The sequence below is a fragment of the Carassius carassius genome, chromosome 1, assembly GCF_963082965.1.
Source record: "Carassius carassius chromosome 1, fCarCar2.1, whole genome shotgun sequence".
In the NCBI taxonomy this organism is placed as follows: Eukaryota; Metazoa; Chordata; class Actinopteri; order Cypriniformes; family Cyprinidae; genus Carassius; species Carassius carassius.
In genome coordinates, this window is record NC_081755.1 from 2,428,926 (window position 1) to 2,449,056 (window position 20,131).

Below are 20,131 nucleotides of genomic sequence, written 5' to 3' on the forward strand. Positions count from 1 at the left end.
TGTCTTTATAAAGACGCACCCGTGGAGCTCTTTTAAAAGAAATTTGCTCTTAGGAAATGCTCTTTTAGTGCTGAGGCGTACAGGGGAGATGGCCACTTGCAACACGACAGGGGGTAGTGCAGCCTGAAGTACGCAACCCACTCGACACTAGAACGGCCGCCGCTGAAACACCGTCTCGCCAACACAGCCGTCTACACCGTAGACCCAGTTGAGGTAAGCAGAACGATACTGTCGCTCGGCTTTGAAGCAAAAAGCTGGTATGCATTGCACCTGCTGCCTTCTTATACTCACGCTGTGATCAGCGGCAGCTGGATGCAATAATTGCATGCCAATGTGCATTGGCTCGTTTAGTTTACACATAAAGTAGAGTGGTCTATCGAAGCGATATCCCATTTTGCGTGGTATCGAGAGTGACCGACTGAAAGGGAACCATGGTTACATTCGTAACCTGAGACGTTTTTTTTTTTCAATGTTGTCTAGTTGAATCCCATATAACTTAAATTAAGTGAAACTGGTAAATTATGAGTTAAAGTAATGGATAAAACATGTTGACTGATCATATATTTTACAGTGTACCATGTGATATTTTATCGTCTATATTAAAACTTATTAAACTTGCTTGTTTGTAATAGCATAGCAAAGAAAAAGAAGAAAATGTAACAAAATAAATTAAAATAGCAAACTGCAGTAAAATAAAATGCTTGAAATAAAAGAATGTTACATTAAAATATAAAAAAATCTACAAATAATATTAATAAGTATTGCATAAAAAATATTTATATAAATAAATTTCACTTATATAACATTGCCCCCACATTGCCAAGTACTTGCACTTTATACAATACAAATGGCTTGAAAACAGCAATCAGGAATCAGTAGTTTCAATTTTCACATACAACTTTATTGTGATTAACATTGAGTAATGGAGAAAATTCCAGCATGTAAATAAAGAACATCAAAGCTGATCAGAAAAGAGTTTCGCTTCTCTCGTCATCATCATCATCACCTCTCTCTTCACGTCAGAAATCCCTCGTTCTGTCAGAGCACACTGAAGCTGAAATGAGCAGATATCTTAAAACTTGATTCAGATTTCTGAACGTTTCCCTCTCTCACCTGTGACAGGAGCTGGATATTCAGACAGACTCAAAATTAAGACTCATCTTCACAGGAGTCTTCTTGGGAAATGGGACCTAAAAGGGTCAACAAACCCAAAATGTATGTCACTTGAAGTTAAACAGATGCAGGGAGAGTTTGTGTAGAGATCCTCAAATATCATGAATTAAACTACACAAAGTAAAACCAACAAAAATACCTAGATGACATTAAATACAGGTTCACCTGCAATAGTCAAACACAAATGTGTTTTATGCAGTAAATTATTGAAAGCTGAGCGCATGCAACTGTTGAAGTTTCACATGTTCAAAAACCATAAATATCCAAATTTCAACTATTGTAAAGGCATTAATAGCTTCTCAAAACACTAAATCTGCTTGTTTGATCACACCTTCTCCATAGACCTCCACCTCACACAGAGTAAGCGTCCTTGAATCTTCAGGAATGAACAGATTCACGTATCGACCCTCCATATTGTTACATGTGTAAGTGGAGGAAACACCAGCTGGAATGCTAGAAATCACAGTGCATCTAGAGAGAGACGAAGGAAACCTCTTTTAGACTTCTAGTCTTTCTTCATATTTCAGGGTTTATTTAAGGATTTTGAGCTACTGAAAGAGGGTCTCACGTGGGATTGTTGTTGCCGTTGTTCTCTAAAGAGTTTCCGATGCGAATCTCCGCTCCGTTTATTCTGTCTGGACAGCAGTCTAGTCTGTTTGTGATGACAACTGTACTTACTCTATAAACATAACCCAGATCCACCCTCCACCATGGCTTATTCTGAGAAGTGGTTGAAGAACACTCTTTCCATGAATTTGTGAAACCAGGATTGAAATCAATGGCACGTTGAGCAAACCAGACGCCATAGGTTGACGACTGTATGGCAGTTCTTCCTGTTGCCAGATTATCTGTAAGAAATGGTTTGTCAGATTATTTTATTTACTTTTAATATTTTTGAGGAGGTTTTCTTAGGAATGCATTTCTATCAGATCTGTAAGAACGGGTTGAGTCATAACAAAGTCAATTTCAAGGAATATCTTTTAACTTTGGCGGTTGTATCTGTAGTGCCTCCGAGCAGATATTCCTCACCAGGGGTGTCATGCACTTATTATTTTTGAGGGGGGTCACGAGTGAAGGGGGAGGCCTTTTCATGTGACACACAACAGCACAGCGAAGCCTTTGTCCCGCACAGTTAAAATTGGAGGACCGATATTTCAGCTGGGCCTCCTATGGTCTAGTGCGTTAATCTGTCCCTAGTCTTCTGTTCAAATAGCCTTATAAATCTTTTATTTCAAGCCGGTCCAGTCAGATTAGCTTGGAAAGGGTTTAGACCTGTTTTTTAAGCAGCTCTGAATTACCTGTAAAATTCACATAGACTCCCACTTTACAGAAAGTAAGAGTCTTTAAAGACCCAGGAATATTCACAGTCACATAGCGTCCCTTCATCCCAGGACACGAGAAGCTATTGGTTGCTCCTGCTGGAATAGAGGAAACTGTAGCACATCTGGAGAAAAAAATGAAAGAGTGAGTTCCTTTTGTTGCTCATTATTAGTATGACTCTTCCCTTGTATTTTCTTCTCTCATCACTGAATGTATTTAATATGATTAACTCTTTCTTTTACAACACAATGTATATTTTATAATTGGATACTTCCTCCAAGTTATGTGATGTACGTTTTACACTATTTTTATTTATTGTTATTATCATTATTATCATTATCATTAAGCAGCTAAGCAAATGTGCAAGTATTTGACATGACAGTGAAATGTAAATTTTTAATACTAATATATATATATATATATATCACATTGTTTTGTCTGGCATCCGGGCATTGTCATACTGTGTTTTATCACAAAATCATGTAAAATATCTCCTGCAGTGCTGTAAAAGTAGTAACTATTACTAGTTATTATATTAGAGTTGGTTCTGCGGTAATGTGACCACTGGAGGTGAACTGTTTGTGTGACACGAGCTGCCATTTTAGAAAGATATAACATCAACTATCTAATCATTAGGTAGATAAACCAGTGTTTCCTCCACCGATCATTGCCATGCAAAAAAAAAAAAGAATTAAAAAAAAAAAGATATATATATATATAATAATTTACCTGGTCTTTATTGAATGAGATGGAAAAAGCTGTGTACTGTGAAATAATAGTGCTAAAGTCTTTGTGTTGCAATAAACATAGCCTACAACATGACCAACAAACAGATTACTTTTATGATCTGGTTCTTTTTAGTTAATAACACACAAGCCTAGTCTGATTCAGGAACAAATGACTTATATATAAAAAGATGAGAGTGACCAGTTGGAATCAGTAAGACAAATCCTTCACTGAATCGACATCCCGCTCAATTACTGTAACTTCAAATACAAATCTTAACATAGTCTAGACACCTGCAAATAGTCAGAACATGAAGAACACACACGTACACACACAAATGTATGCATGAAGATACCAACTGTCCAAAATCTATGTAAAAGTCAAAGTCAATGTCACCTTTATTTATATAGCGCCTTAAACAAAATACATTGCCTCAAAGCACCTGAACAACATTCATTGGGAAAACAGTGTCAATAATGCAAAAATGAGAGTTAAAGGCAGTTCATCATTGGATTCAGTTATGCCATCTCTGTTCAGTTAAATAGTGTCTGTGCATTTATTTGCAATCAAGTCAAGGAATTACTATGTAAGAATATATCAGAGAGACTCACACTGGGTTGTCTAAAACTGAAGAATCGTTTCCAATCCGAATCACTGCCCCGTTTATCCAGATTTCACAGTTTACTGTTGGACAGATTCTGTTAGTGATGGTCACTCTGTTCACAGTGTACGTCTTCTTCAGATCCAGCTTCCACCATGGGTCACTTTGTTCATTTGTACGAGAACAGTCGGAACTCGACCCATTCACAGAGTTTTGGGCATTCCAGTCATGATTGAAGCCGTCAAATGTTGTCGACTGATTCGCTATTCCCCAACTTGCTACATTAACTGGAATACGTTCAAGAGAAAACCGTACTAACTATTACAATTCTTCATTACAATCATGTATAGCCCTGCTTGGATACTCAAGTTTATTGGTTTTCAACATGTGTCTGAAAATATTTAACAGCAGCACAAACTCACTAAAAAATGATGTCGATGTGTTAAATTCATAAAATCTCACCTTCTGTTTCTGCTTTCATCTGAACTGAGAAAAAGCCTTGGAATGAGAAACACAGAATGATGCTCATTATTTAGCAACTTAAATGGATTGTTTTTATGAGCATTAAAATATATTTGTTGGATTTTTTTATATACATTTTCTATTTGGGTAAAATTGAGTATAATCACTAAAATCATGTATTAGTGTCTTATATATTTCAGCTTCTCAAGTAAAATTATTTTGTTTCAGGGTGTTTAGATAACATGAACTTATTCAATCATAATTTAGGTTCGTCCGTGTCTATTAAGTGTCTCTCTGTCTGAAAGATGAAGCTGAAAACAGACTGTAGGTCATTAAGATATGAGTCAGACATTAAGATATGAGATATGATTGTATGTTTTACTTACCCAGTAAAGACAACAGACTCTTGTAGAAAACTCTCATGTTCATTTCAGGACGATTAAAGATTATTTCTGCTTGTTTGAGGAGTTTTGAACAAATGTTGTTTCTGGGAAAAATATATTAACTCAAGTTACATCAGAGTCACATGATCTTAGTTCTCCTCCCACTTTTATTTCTTTCAAATTTGTTTACACACACACACACACACACACACACACACACAAATGCTAAATAAAATATGAATTATTATTTTCTTAAACATATTTTAGCAACAAAAGTTAACACCTTTTCACTGAAAATAATGATTATTTGTAACTTCAGTGATTTATGATATCAAAATATCAGTGCTATTAAAATGGTACATTATCTCTTTGGCGGACACTGTTATGTAAAGCAAGTCAAAGAATGAATTTCATGTTGACATGCTTACATTGAATATTGAGTGTTAACAACAATGGTCGCCGTGATTTTGCCAAGTAAAGCCGCGTTTCCACTGCAGGAACTTTACCCAGGACTAGGGACTTTGGGACGGCACTTGGTGTGTTTCCACCGCAGGAACTAAATAAAGTTCAGGGTAAAAAAATGCCCCTCAGAAAGTCCCTTCTGGCGAGGTGGTACTTTTTCAAAGTTCCGGAACTTTCGGGGGCGGGACTTGGTCGCTAAACATCCTGATTGGTTGAGTTCACGCAGCATTGTGACTTCAACCACAATTTATTCGGATCATTTTTAAAATATTACTGTTATTTTGTCATGAAACGTAATTTTAAAAGTATTTCAGGTGAGAATGTAGTTGTTTAAAACTCAAATCTGTGGTTTATTTATGAAGACAGCGCCTATTTAAAAATGTGTTTCGCTGATCTCAGAGACAGTGATCGCATGGAGCTCAGTCTTCATGTATCCGCCGAGAAGCAGCCTCACCTCGGCTAGACCTTCTGACATGTGCCGCTGGCTCTGATGTCTCTTTAGTGGTTAAAAACAAAATATAATTCGTTTTGGGTAAATCTAACAGGTAATCTTTGGTCTGTATTCAATTTATCTATATGTTAAAATGAAAATAAAAAAGGCAAATCTATATAATATTTTGTTTCATTGTAATGGCTGTATCACATATCCCTGAACTAAGTACATTTCTGCAGCTGTTATTATGTTTAAATGAAAACGAAAGGAGGCAGTGGTATTTGATATCCCATTTCGTTTTATTGTAAATATACAGAGAGGAAAATAGTAGCCATGGTCAGCTGACTGAAGTTATCAAGTACGCTGCTGTTTGCAGATTTACTGGACTTGCATCGTCGCGGACATCACACTCCCAAGACGAATGCACAAAGTCCGAACTACCGAGAATGCACGTCCGAAATCAGCGTACTTTGTATTGAGAAATGCGCGCAGATCTACGTCACCAGTCTATTTGCCTAATCTTCCTGGTACTTTACACCAGCGGTGGAAACACTAGGGGAAATAGTTCCTGGGGAAAAAAGTTCCTGGTACAAATGTTCCGGGTAATTTCGGTGGAAACACAGCATAAGACATGTTCCTGAATTGACATCTTTTCATGATCCTGGATCAACATTATTGTCCAAAAATATAAACCTAACCCTACCCATAATAAAATCAAGAGGGAAATTATGGCTGATTAACAAGGGTGTAGAAGCATCTAACCCTGATTTTAAGTCTAAAACAGATATTTATAGAAAATGTATATCTCAGTTCTTATTGGTTGATTGCAATTTTGTTTGTTGATCCAGGAACACGTTGTATTTGGTGAAATCATGCTCCAAACCTGGATTGGTTTGTCAGCTCTTCTGAAATAAAATTGAGGGACAATCTTCCTGAACTACATTAAAATTTGTATTCACTTTTGTATTCAAATTCAGTGGCAGATCATTTTACTCTGCAGAGGCCTATTGCATGTCCTTCTTGTGTGTTGCACCAGCCAATTTTAAATTGTTCTTTTCTTTTCCTTCTTGCATACTTCTCAATATCAACACACATTTGCATATTGTTGTTTTATGCATAGAGGCTGCCTGTCAGAGCTACCTGAAAGCACACAAACACCGTCCTGCATCTGGTCCGACATGAGGAGAAGATCTGTTTCTAGATGATGCAAACCTCTCTTTGAAATGTGAATATTAACGTTAGGAGTTCATTTAGAAATGCAGTAAATCTTTGCCACTATTTTCCATGTGCATCTGCATCTATTGCTGTTCACTTCTTAGAATGTCACTTGTTTTTCTTATTCACATCAAATTTTCATCAAGTCATTTGCTTAGGAAGCATGTTCGAAGAACCATGAATGTAAATGTGAATGTAAATGTGAATGATCCGAAAGTGTTTATTCAGCAGAGCACGAACATATGAGGAAGCACATTATGACTGCATCTGTACTGGCGTCTTGAGGTTTGAAAGCTGCCAGGACATCATCATGTCATAATGTACATTTTTCATGTTCAAACTTCACCTAAATTAAACTTCAGCTCATCAGCAAAGTTGTCTAATACCCAAAACCTGTTATTAACCAAATACCCAAAACTCTACTAACAGTCTTCTATCAGAAAAGAAGTTGACTTTGGAAAAAGCCAGTGAAGAGCAGAAGCAGGAGATGAAGTGATGATAAAAAGGAACAGAGTTTGAGTAGTTTTTATTCTGTATGTTTCAGCACAAATTCAACAAGTACTGTTATACCAAACTGATTCACAACATCCCAATAACCTCGAGTTTCCATAAACATCTCTTATTCATGAAGACAAACAGCTCTTGAAACCACACGGTAATAAGAACAACAATATAATATAAATGACTAATCAATAAATGAATCAATAAAATAGGTATGATGATGATGATGATTATTATTATAAATGATAAATTGAATAATAGTTTGGGTGATCAGGCCATACTCTCTTTTTCAAAAGAACATGTAGCTTCTATCACACACATTTCTCTTAGCTGATGCTGGTACGTGGTGTGTCTGACTGTAATCTGACAAGCTCATCAACACTCGTATGGCAATGTACAAGAGTAAGATGATAAACACTCTTGTAAATGATTTAAATGATTCCAAAGTGGCCCCATTACTGATCAAAAATTATGTGTCCCATTCAGATGTTTAAAGAACAGAATCCTTAATCAAGTTTAGATACTTGTTAATGCAGAACATTAGCTAAATTATACACTACATTTCCAGTGTTATCTGAGAGGTATTAACAATATTCAGTTCAATTCAATTGCAATCACGTGGCATGTTTCACTCTGTCAATAGGTAAAATTGGATTTTCAAATAAACACATTAAAAAAACTTATTCTTTACCATTTCATATTGCATGTGCTTTTACCTTTTCTAACACTTTTGACCATTTGTCATCTTTAGTATCTCTTGGCGTCTCAGCATCTCAGCCAGTACTGCCGCAAGGGCTGTGCCAAGTATAGTGTCGTCTGCCATGGATCAGAAGAATCAAACTTAGTCTCTGGGTTTTGTTTCCAGAGAGAAACAAAGCCGAGAGGTTCTCAGCGAGAAGATCTCCCGAATGCTAGGTGGCATCTCGATATATACAGTTTTCTTGTTTATACAGGGCATTTCCAAATAGTTCATATAGTTTTCCTTATGCTTACATTTCGATTCCTCCCTAGAGAGATGGGCCCCGTAGACTTGTTATGGTAAAGAAAAAGGCCCATTTGTACGTTTCCAGATGTTTCTCATCTTGGGTCTGTACATCCTTGCCACGTAAGCCTCTTTCTTCCTACACACAGATTATAATGGAATAATAACTGAATATATAGATGGCTAGATTCACATTGATTATACTTGATTAATAAAAATCTTCCAAAGATCTCACTAATAAAAATATTCCACATTGTTTCACATTATTCAGTTTCATACTAAATGTTGAGTGATTTATTTGTAAGAAGGAACAAAGTTCATCTACAATTGTTTTCAATTAAAAGTAGAAAAACCCCTGCAAAATTTCCAACTGCCAGGAACCTGTCACAAGTGGACTCAGAGACAGAAGGTTTGTGAACTCAGGTATGTTTATTGATACAGGAGCAATACAAATGAAGGGGAGATTAAAAGGTCAGCAGATCCGTAAAGGAAACAGTTACTTGAGACGGAGTAGAAGAGTGACGATGTTAATCCTCTTACAGGAGACGCAACAGGCTGACAGATAGAGGGATGGGGCACATACTTCAGTGGAGATGCTGGAGGAATACTTGGAAGAAGACCCGAGGGGATATTCGTAGGAGGAGTGGAGATATTTGCTGGAGAGGAGGGAAGTAGACGTGGTAAGTCGATGCTGGTAACTACTTCAGAAGTGGATTCCACTGTGTAGTCACAAGATCGAACAGGTGCGTGCTTATATGTGGTGGTTAATGGGTGAGCGGAATACCAACAGGTGTCAGTGATTAGAACTCAGGAGAAGGGGTGTGCTGTGATTGGCTGGGTGATGAGCCTGACAGATTTGTGACAGAACCTAGGCTTCTTGCTTAAGATATGAACCCCCAGGGTTACATTAGGCATTGTCTGATTATGCACTAATTTGTATTTTCTTTTTTTTTACAAATCTAAACACTGGATCAAATCAGGTTCAAAATACTTGTTTTGTTTTGCTGACATTAGAGTGAGAGGTTCTTACAGAGGGGATTTTAAATATCTGTTTGTATCACTTCATATATCAGAAAATATCGTCAACAATAATAATAATGATAAATGTTATTTCTAACGTGCTTTTCTTAGACTCAAAGCACTACAGTATACAAGAAAAACATCAATAAAAAAATTCAATAAAAAATAAATTACAATCACATTCAATTACAATAAACAGCTCTAAAAAGAAGTGTCTTTAAAGAATTCTTAAAACAATCTAATGTTGGAGAGTCTCTAATTTCCGGTGGTAGAGCATTCCATAGACGTGGTGCTGAAACCGAAAATGCTCGTCTGCCCATAGACTTTAATCTATATCGAAGCTGCTGGAGAATACATGACCTGGAAAAGCGCAAGGTGCGAGCTGGGACATTAGAAGTGACTAAACTGCAGAGATAGGCAGGAGCCTTTTTTGTAAATATTGTAATTTTTGATTGATTTATTTGGGAGATCAAGATAGAATGCATTGCAATAATCAAGCCTCAATGTAATAAAGCCATGTATAAGCCTTTCTGCATCTGGCAATGATGGAAATGGTCGCAGTCTAGCAATATTTCTAAGGTGGAAAAATGCAATCTTTGATTCCTTTTTAATATGTGCATCGAACATAAATTCAGAGTCGAAAATAATGCCAAGATGATGCACTTGAAGAGACGGAGTTACCAAGTGCTTGACAGTAGTCAAATCTGAAATATTAAGTTTGAGTAAAGATGTTGATGTAGCGACAAAAAGTTCAATTTTTTTCTTGGTTAAGCCTAAGAAAATTATCATGCATCCAGGCTTTTATCGCATTGAAGGATGTGCTAAGGGCTGTAACCGCAAGATTAGGATCAGGGTGCATGCTGATATAGATCTGCGTATCATCAGCATAACAATGAAAACCTAAACCAAACTTACGAATAATGTCACTCAGAGGGAACATATAGATGCTAAATAAGATGGGACCAAGCATAGACCCCTGTGGGACACCTTGCTGGACTAGAGTTGGTAAAGATTTATATCCCCCCAAGGACAAAAACTGGGAACGATTTGTAAGATAAGATGTAAACCATTTAAGAGCAGTACCAGAAACTCCTAGATATACAGAGAGTCTTTCAAGAAGGACAGCGTGTGATATAGTGTCAAAAGCAGCCGTGATGTCTAACAATAACAAAATACTACAGACACCCATATCAGCTGAAATGATAAGATCATCTACAACTCGGACGAGAACAATCTCAGTACTGTGGCCTGATCTAAATCTGGACTGAAATGGTTCTAGATGATTGTTGATAGACAGATATCGCTGTAATTGGCCAGCTACAACTCGTTTAATGACCTTAGCTAGAAAAGGTAGATGGGCGATAGGACTATAGTTAGACAGATTCTCCATATCAAAGCAGCCTTTTTTGGGACTGGTGTGATAGCAGCTAACTTAAGGGCTGAATCTTGGATTACCTGTACTTTCAGTTATTTTATGCAAGTAATATTCCACCCTGTTGAATTTTAGGGCAAGATGATATTTCATTTGCTGTTCCTCAAACATTAATTTGTGGACAGTAAGACCGGTTTTCCTATACATCCCTGCAAACTAGTCGCTTTTCGGCGAAAATCGCCGTTTTTAATGGGAAAATGTCATCCACGTGAATCGTGTAGATCCGAAGAGTTTTTTTGACGGGGGAGGGGGGTCTTCTTCGGTCTTCCCTACTGTGGTCTTCTTCACAAACATCTTTGGTGATACAGCATGCCAGTCATTTGGCCAATCACAGTCAAGATAACAGCAGCGTCTTCTTTGAAAAGCCCCTGGCTGCAGCTTTTCCCGCGGATGAATTCGCGCCTATTCATGCCTACTTCTAGAACCTACTGCACGCGAGTCATTTGGCCAATCACAGTCAAGATAGCGGCAGCTTTCCCGCGGATGAATTCACGCTTTGGACACTGACATTAGTTTTAAGGTAAGTGTTGTTATCTGCCAACAATATAATTGTTTTCTCTAACGTTGTTGTTAGTTAACATGTTTAACATTAACATTATAATGGAAGTGTCGCCTAGTCAGCTAGTAAGATCAGCAAATTGTGTTGTTAGCTTACAATGTTAGTTCAATGTCACTGTGAAGGATTTTGGCAAGGCTAAGTTATCTCCTCCACTGCATTACTGTTAATTTAGTTTACGAGTACTTTTCGTCATTATTTTCATCAACGACATTTTACACCTTTATAATGACAGCATTTTTATAACCATTTTGGTCACATTTGGTCGGGGAAAAAAATTATTTTGATTAATATGCACGAGGGAGAGAGAGCAAGATGGTGAATGTGAGTGCGCGGCCGGGGCTCTCTCTCTCTTTTGTAACTGGTCTTTTGAATTTTTTCTGTATGAAAAAATAACATCATATCATAAATGATAGGAAACCCAGCAACAACGATTATCAGTTTCTCCTCCATTTTATATATCAATCTTATTCTTATCCTTCTGAGTTTGCAGGTATGCCTATACAAGCGCTCAATCTTTCTTTGTTTGATCTTAAGTGCCTGAAATTCATCAGTGAACAGAGTAAAAGAGACAACTCGTTTCAATGGTGCTACAGTATGGAGAATAGATGATAGCGCCGAGATATAGCTGTCCAAAGAATCAGTCATAGGCAACTCAGCAATGGAGCTAAAAAGCAACTGAGGATCAATATTCTTGATATTCCTGAATGTTATGACATGCTCTTTAGCAACTTTTAAAGAGGCAGAGGAGGTAAATTCACATGTTAATAAATAGTGATCACTGAAATGTAGCTCATCATTTCTAAGTTGGTCCACATCTATACCAACTGTGCAAATCAAGTCCAATATATGTATAGATTTGTGAGTGGGGAAATCAACATGCTGATTAAGATTAAAGCAATCCAATATATGCTCGAAATTTGCTGTTTGAGAACAGTCAGGTTTGTCAACATGTATGTTTATGTCCCCTATCAGTTCAAGTTTATTTGTATAGCGCTTTTTACAATACAATTCGTTACAAAGCAACTTTACAGAAAATTACGTTTCTACAATATTTAGTAGTAGCTTATAAGTGGTGACTTTCAGTTTGTGCACGAATGACAGGATTTTTCAGAAAAATTAATACAAGACATAGTCAGCCAAACGATGAACATTATTAATAATTAATAGTTATTATATGATGCAGTCACACTTGTAGCAATATTTGTTAGTTCTGTTGTGGATTCAGGGTTAGCATCATCTGAGGTCTTCTGATGGGTCAGCATCATCTCTTCTCAGGTATTCTGGTTCCAGACTGGAGCTTGTGTAAATCCTAGTGTGGCAAAACAGATCAAAAAAGGAAGAGACAGTTCTGATTTATATAAAATTGCAAGACCACCACCTTTACCGGTAAGTTTAGGTTTGTCAATGTATGTATATCCAGGTGGCGAGGACTTGTAACAGTCATTTGGGTGATTTCCATGTCTCGCTAAGACAAAGAAAGTCCAGTTTTCTATTCAGAATTATATCATAAAGCGATGCTGCTTTCTTATTTATAGAATGCACATTTAATTGCGCAAGTCTAATCTTAGAAATCACATTCTTGCTACTCTTATTGTCTGAAGACATGCATGGATAAAATAGGTTGGACATACAAATGCCACAGGACTTTCGATGACCAGATCTCCATGAGTAAGAGCCTAAAACATTAATACAAGCCTAAACAGGCTTATAAGCCCATGCGAGAGCCCCGATGTGAATATTTGGCCAGCGCAACAATCTAGATGCTCTCACGGCATTTTGAGCACACTCACTGGGAGGCAATTGAAGATCCATTGATAGAAGTTCAGAGAATGAGTACCTTTTAATAGTGGCGACCCACAGCTTAAATTCCTGTGTTTCGGTGGATCTGATTGCGTAGACCAGGGTAATCAGTAATTCAAGTGAGAACAGCATACCGTAATCCAATCTTGCAGAAATCCTGACACACATCCCGATTTGCAGGTACAATGCGTGATTCACAATAGAGAAACAGCAGCACCAGACCAGCCAAAGAATCCACATTAACTATCTCACTCACTCAGCTTCAGGTGGGGTGCAGACAAGCATAGACAGCAGATGTCAGACCAGTCACAGCAAGGCAGTATAGTCAGAAACAATGAGGACACCGGAAGAGGTTACAAACAACCAGCAGCCTATTTTTTAACAACTTCGACTTAACATACCGTATTTTCCACACTATAAGGCGCACCGGATTATAAGGCGCACCTTCAACGAATGGCCTATTTTAGAACTGTTTTCATATATAGGGCGCACCGGAATATAAGGCGCATAGAAGATACTGCAGTCAAACGTTTGACTGGGTTTGTATTACACTAGATCGAGCTGTGCTAAAGGGAATGTCAACATTTTGACAGAGCGCCTTGACCCATATATAAAGCGCTCCGGATTATAAGGCGCACTGACGTTTTTTGAGAAAATTAAAGGCTTTTAAGTGCGCTTTATAGTGCGGAAAGTACGGTAGTATAACCATACTATGGTTATACATACAACAAGAAAGAAAAAAATCACCATGTTTTTAGGAATTAAATCTGTTTAATTGTCATATGAACAAACTCCTCTGTAAACCCCTTCAGAAAACAGATGAAAATAAAGCTGTAAAGTTTAGTGAATGTAAGTGCTTCTGAAGTAGAGAAACAAAGTCACAGTCTTTCGAGTAGGGCTGCCAAAATAGCTGAAAAACTAAATTAGAATTTTGTACTTAACTATAATCAAAATTCGAATTATATTCAAATTTAAAATCCATAATTTCAGTTAGGGTGAAGAAAAGCGTTTGGTTTCTCTCTGGAGGCCACAAGAGGGCATATTGAGCAAAATATTACTAATGCACGTTTATTCAAACATAAGAGAACATGACTGTGGGAAAAAATAGATAATATTTAAAATAATGTTTATAAACCAATTATAATTAATTAAATTGCATAAACAATTATAAACGAAACAGCGTCATGTATACATGCATAGTTAAATACAAAGGGCGGAAAGCCAGTCAAACAGAATACATTTTTTTTATTTAAAAACATGAGATGCAGTGGGATGGGACACAAAAACCCACCATAAAGTATCAAGATATGTTTTTAAAATATTGAACTTAAATTCATTTTACATGTCTTTCTAAACATGCGGCTCTCTTGTGCAAGACGCGAGTCCAACGGTGTCCCTCTAGAAAATGTGCGAAATATGCGTTATGTGTGAATGGCTTGGTTTCAGTTTGCAATTTCAACTGGATAGGATAAACATAAACCTTATAATGCAATGACACTTAGATCGTCAACGCATCTCGTGCGCCACTGATAAAGGTCAAGTATACTTCGGCTATTCTGAGCGTACGTGAGGTGAAAGATGAGGTACTGCGTGTCGAGCTCGTCTGCCTTTGAAAGTTGTGCGGATGTGGCTGTGCGCGAGACGGAACAGGATGTGAAGTATACCCAGGGCTCATAAGGCAGCCTCCTTAATGCACACCTAAAATTCGAATGTGGATTTTTATTTTAAATTAGACGAATATTCGAAATTCCATTTTTTTTGACAGCCCTACTTTCGAGATATGTATGAATGGAAATCTACAGACACAAATAAAGTGCAATAAAATAAAAAAGTTAAATGCACTGTAAAAATAAAAAATAAATAAATTTATAATAATAATCTGTAAAATGTACAGTAAAAAATGTCAGCTGTGGTTGCCAGAATTTTACCAAAAAAAAATGATAGCAACATTTTAGGCTTTACAGATTTAACTTTAATTTACATAAATACAAAAACATTTCATTAAATGATATAATGTTTAAATACCAATCTCCTGAAGTTCTGAAATCTGTTCTGAACCTTTGTACTAGACTGATAATAACCAAGAACAGGTGGTGATAAGAAAGTGACATGAACCAAAACTCATCACAAGCAGCTTTTTCACAAGCTGAGAAAGAGAATATTAGCATATAAAGTGCACAATGTCATTCACACAAACACCATTATAAAAACACATGAAACTAAAATAATGCAATAAACTTGCACTTAACAACATTATATGCAACTAGTTGTCGACCGATATATATAAATAAGTTTTTTTCTGTTTGGCCGATGCGTTCGAAGCAGGATTTAATTTTGACAGCGCTAAGAGGCGCTAATCTAATAGAACTGTTAAACAAAGGAATTAAAATGTATACAAAAAGTATTATAACGATTGCTTTTTTATTATTAGAAATAAAAAGGCAACAGTTATAATACTTTCTCGTTTGCCAGCAGCATTCAGCAAGTATGAATTTACATCACTTAAACAAAACTACATGGAGTATGTTCACTGTAAAAGCATGAAATAATAATTATTACAACTATGGATTCTTGATGCCTTCATGACTGTTTCTACTTAATTTTCAATGCTTTTACATGTATAACAGACTAATAAAAATTGAATATCACAAACCTGCAAACTTAGTCGAATCCAGCTGTGAGATCTTGTAAAGTGTGCATGTGACCAGCATGATTGTGTGTTCAGTGTGTGATGGTCGTTCCATGTGAATTGAATGCTTTAAACATTAAATTCGTGATTTCAAATTATGCTGCGGTTTATGCAATTGTCCACTGTCATATTCACTCTGTGCTGTTTCTAAAATGAATGTTACATTTGCTTTAAGTGAACAAATATGATTCCCAATGCACACAAACCTCCCAGAATACTGAGTGCCCTGTTGGTTACAGTTTACTTACTTTTTAATTATATTTCCATTATATATTAATTTATTTGTAAAAAATATTTTGCCATCTTAAGTATTTGTATTTTACAAATGTATTATTTAATCCATTTTTAAATGATTTCAAATTTCCCTTAATATTATTTAAAATACAATAAAATAAAAATCCAAGATATACAAATCGACATCAGCTATCAAAAAAAACAATATTGGTCAATCACTATTGGCAATATACAACCCTGATGAACATTACTGTGTCTGCTTAATTTTTCTTATCAATTATTTTAATGAAAAATCATTAAATGTGAAACGTAACAGGGAATTCTGTGAATGTCAATTCGCTTTTTTTTTTTTACTGTAAATTATGTTTTTTTTTACTTCCAAAAGTAAAACCGTAAAATGACATTAAACGTCCATTACAGTTTTTAATCGTATATAGTAAGGGAGCTTACCATAACCAACTGATTGGTTTTTACCATAGCATTTTGAGTTATTTTTACCATTAAAATAATTATGATATTTTACATTGTGTGTATTTTAGATGTTTTCTTTCCATTAGTATGAAAACAAAACTTCATGAAAAACCAGTTTTTGCCTGTAGTGTCTTGCCTTAAGGTACAATATACAATGCTGTACAATAGTAACTCGTTTGGACACTTATGCTGTTTAATTTGTTTGTTTGACTCTTACTAGGAATTTAAGATCTGGGATTGTAAGACTGACAACGACCCAGACAAAGCTGCAAACTGTTCAACCACCCAAACAAGAATGCACGCAGATAATTTTAATTGTTAAAACTCTTGTGTATTTATTTTCCAATGTTGTCTTGTTGAATTTAATATTACTTCAAATTTAGTGAAACTAGTAAATTATGAGTTAAAGTAATGGATAAAAAATGTTGACTGATCATAAATTTTACAGTGTACCATGTGATATTTTATCATCAATATTAAAACTTATTAAACTTGCTTGTTTGTCATAGCATCAGTAAACATGCTGCTGCTGACATCTAGTGTTTAGAAATATTATCATCATATGTGAATGGATAGCTAAACATTTCAGCACTTGGTAACCCATACTCTGAATTGGTAACTAAAATGTAACAAAATAAATTAATTATTGCATAAAATATTAATAAAAGTTTATACATTTCACTTTACCCCCACATTGTCAGGTACATGCATTTTATACAATACAAATGGCTTGAAAACAGCAATCAGGAATCAGTAGTTTCAATTTTCACATACAACTTTATTGTGATTAACATTGAGTAATGGAGAAAATTACAGCTTGTAAATAAATATCAAAGCTGATCGGAAGAGAGTTTCGCTTCCCTCGTCATCATCATCATCACCTCTCTCTTCACGTCAGAAATCCCTCGTTCTGTCAGAGCACACTGAAGCTGAAATGAGCAGATATCTTAAAACTGCTATCAATGTGATTGAGTTCAGATTTCTGTACGTTTCCCTCTCTCACCTGTGACAGGAGATGGATGTTCATAAAGACTCAAACTTAAGTTTCATCTTCACAGGAGTCTTCTTGGGAAACAGGATCTAAAAGTGCACATGAGCGTGAACATACAGAGAAAAGCAAATGCTAAATGCAAATAATAAAAACATAAAATCAATCAAGTCTGCAATATCTGCAGCAGTTTGTTGCAAATGTATGTCACTTAAGATTAAACAGATGCAGTGAGAGTTTTTGTAAAGATCCTCAAATATCATGAACAAAACTACACAAAGTAGAAACCAACAAAAATACCTAGATGACATTAAATACAGGTTCACCTGCAATAGTCAAACACAAATGTGACCCTGCACCACAAAACCAGCAGAGGTGGAAAGTAACGAATTACATTTACTCGCGTTACTGTAATTGAGTAGCTTTTTTGTGTACTAATACTTTTTAAAGTAATTTTTTAAATCTGTAATTTTACTTTTACTCAAGTATATTTTGTTTAAAGTATTGTACTTCGCTACATTTTAAAACACATTAATTACTGAGTAAAAAAAATAAAAATCGCTCCCTGGAAACTACGTCAGTTGAATGAATATATACATATATATAACAGTAAACAGTATATATCAGTAAACAAGTTAATTAAGAGACTTGCGTTTTAGACACCATATTGCCTTTTTTAGCTCTATTTCTACAACAGAAAATAATTTCAAACACAGCCACCAAAGCACAGTTTTGCATCTCTGAGCAACGTGACAGTGTTTCGTTCCTGAATGAATCAACCGTTTAAATGATTCGGTTCAGTCGCAATGACTCACTTATTAACAGTGACTTGCTGACACATACTGGCCATTTTAATTTCACATTTAAAGTATCTTTTGATTTTTTTAAATAATTAATTTCTTATAATTTCAAATGAGTATTCAACATTTTATGTCTTGTATATCAAAACATTATTCATGCATTTGTAACTGCAGGTTAAATGCATTCTTGTCCTGCACTAAACAGTGTAATACATCTAAATGCCACTTCCAATGAAACTTCTGCATTTCCTCTGCATTAAAAGATGAGTTTGTTGATACTGATTTGCCTGGTAACAGCCCAAATGTTTTATTATTCTAAATAACTGATTCCTTTAATTAAAAACAACTAGTTTGAGATTAATAGACCTATCCCAGGGGTGTCAAACTCAGTTCCTGGAGGGTCGTAGCCCTAACCCTGCTCCAGCACACATATAATGTAGTTTTCAAATAAACCTAAATGATTAGATTAGCTGGATCAGGTGTGTTTAATTAGGGTTAAATCTAAACTGTGCAGGAATGTGGCCCTCCAGGAACTGAGTTTGACACCCTTGGCCTGTCCCATTTTGACTCCCTCCCACTGTTAAAATGTAACTAAGTAATTTTTACTCTGAGTAAATTTTAAATGAGCTACTTTTTACTTTTACTTGAGTAGATTTTTAGACTGGTACTTTTACTTGTACTTAAGTAAAATTTCATTAATGTAATGGTACTTTTACTTGAGTAGAATATTTTTGTACTCTTTCCACCTCTGAAAACCAGTCATAAGGGTCGATTTTTGGAAATTGAAATGTATACATCATGTGAAAGCTGAATAAATAATCTTTCCATTGATGTATGGTTTGTTATGATCAGACAATATTTGTCTGAGATACAACTATTTGGATATCTGGAATCTTAGGGTGCAAAAAATCAAAATATTGAGAAATTCACCTTAAAATTTGTCCAAATTAAGTTCTTAGCAAGGCATTTTACTAATCAAAAATGAAGTTTTGATATATTTACAGTAGAATATTTACAAAATATCTTCATGGAACATGATCTTTGCTTAACATCCTAATGATTTTTGGCAAAAATTAAATACTTTTGACCCATACAATCTATCTTTGGCTACTTGGTGGCTGTATCTGTAGCGCCTCTGAACAGATATTACCCACCAGGGGTGTCGTGCACTTATTGTTTTTGAGGGGGGCAGGGGCACCGCCAGCAATTTTGGGCTCTATGAAAGCGTATGAAGTTAGTCCCCCTACGGCACCCATTCTGCACCAAACATACAAGCTAAGCTAGTTAAGCTAACAGAAATCTTTGTCTGCTATTGTGTACTATATTACTATTGCTTTTGACCACTAGACATCAGTATTTAGTCAGAGAACTACCACGGCTGTAGCTGACAGATGATTTATTAACCTGTTAACCTGCACCAGAATGCCCGCGTCCTCTACTCACACGTGTCAGTGTTTATGAATAGATTAAATGAAATGGGAAAAATTTGATCTTGACAAACTATGTATCATTATAAAGATCTAAGCCTCAAGCATCGACGACAGATCGCTGTTTTCAATGGAAAGCTTATAAAGACTGTATTTGCTACATTTGTGTAAGCAGTACACATACAAACATGAGCAATGAAAACGCTGTATATACCAGATCCGTCGTAATAACGAGTCATAAACACATCCACAGCTGTAAATCCCGGTTTAGTTAGAAAGGTAAGGGTCCACTGAACGACATCTAATGAAGCACATTCAGTCCAACGAAGCAATAACGTTGTAATATGGATCATAATTCCTTTGTTTACATTTCATTTCTTCAGCGAGAGAATTGTTTGTGTTCGTTATGGAGTAACTCACGGTCGGAAACTGCGTCTTAGTTGTAAAAACCGG

The 20,131-nt window shown here is 35.9% G+C and overlaps 1 protein-coding gene across 5 annotated transcripts in view; it reads right to left on the reverse strand.

Annotated features, from left to right (window-relative positions):
* Nucleotides 1-895: 895 nt before the first annotated feature.
* Nucleotides 896-20,131, reverse strand: part of LOC132139731 (fucolectin-like) — a 36,313-nt gene continuing 17,077 nt past the window's right edge. Inside the window, exons 1-8 of one of the 5 annotated variants that reach the window (XM_059548337.1) lie at nt 4,669-4,735; nt 4,283-4,318; nt 3,831-4,107; nt 2,472-2,617; nt 1,742-2,021; nt 1,505-1,644; nt 1,114-1,190; nt 906-1,054 (exon numbers count right to left, since the gene is read on the reverse strand). In XM_059548337.1, coding sequence (XP_059404320.1) covers nt 1,150-1,190; nt 1,505-1,644; nt 1,742-2,021; nt 2,472-2,617; nt 3,831-4,107; nt 4,283-4,318; nt 4,669-4,711 — 963 coding nt within the window. In that variant the 5' untranslated portion in view covers nt 4,712-4,735 and the 3' untranslated portion in view covers nt 906-1,054; nt 1,114-1,149. Of the gene's footprint in view, nt 1,191-1,504; nt 1,645-1,741; nt 2,022-2,471; nt 2,618-3,830; nt 4,108-4,282; nt 4,319-4,668; nt 4,736-16,886; nt 17,544-20,131 lie in introns of those variants that run through there. The other 4 variants (XM_059548328.1, XM_059548320.1, XM_059548345.1 and 1 more) reach the window with 4 other exon arrangements.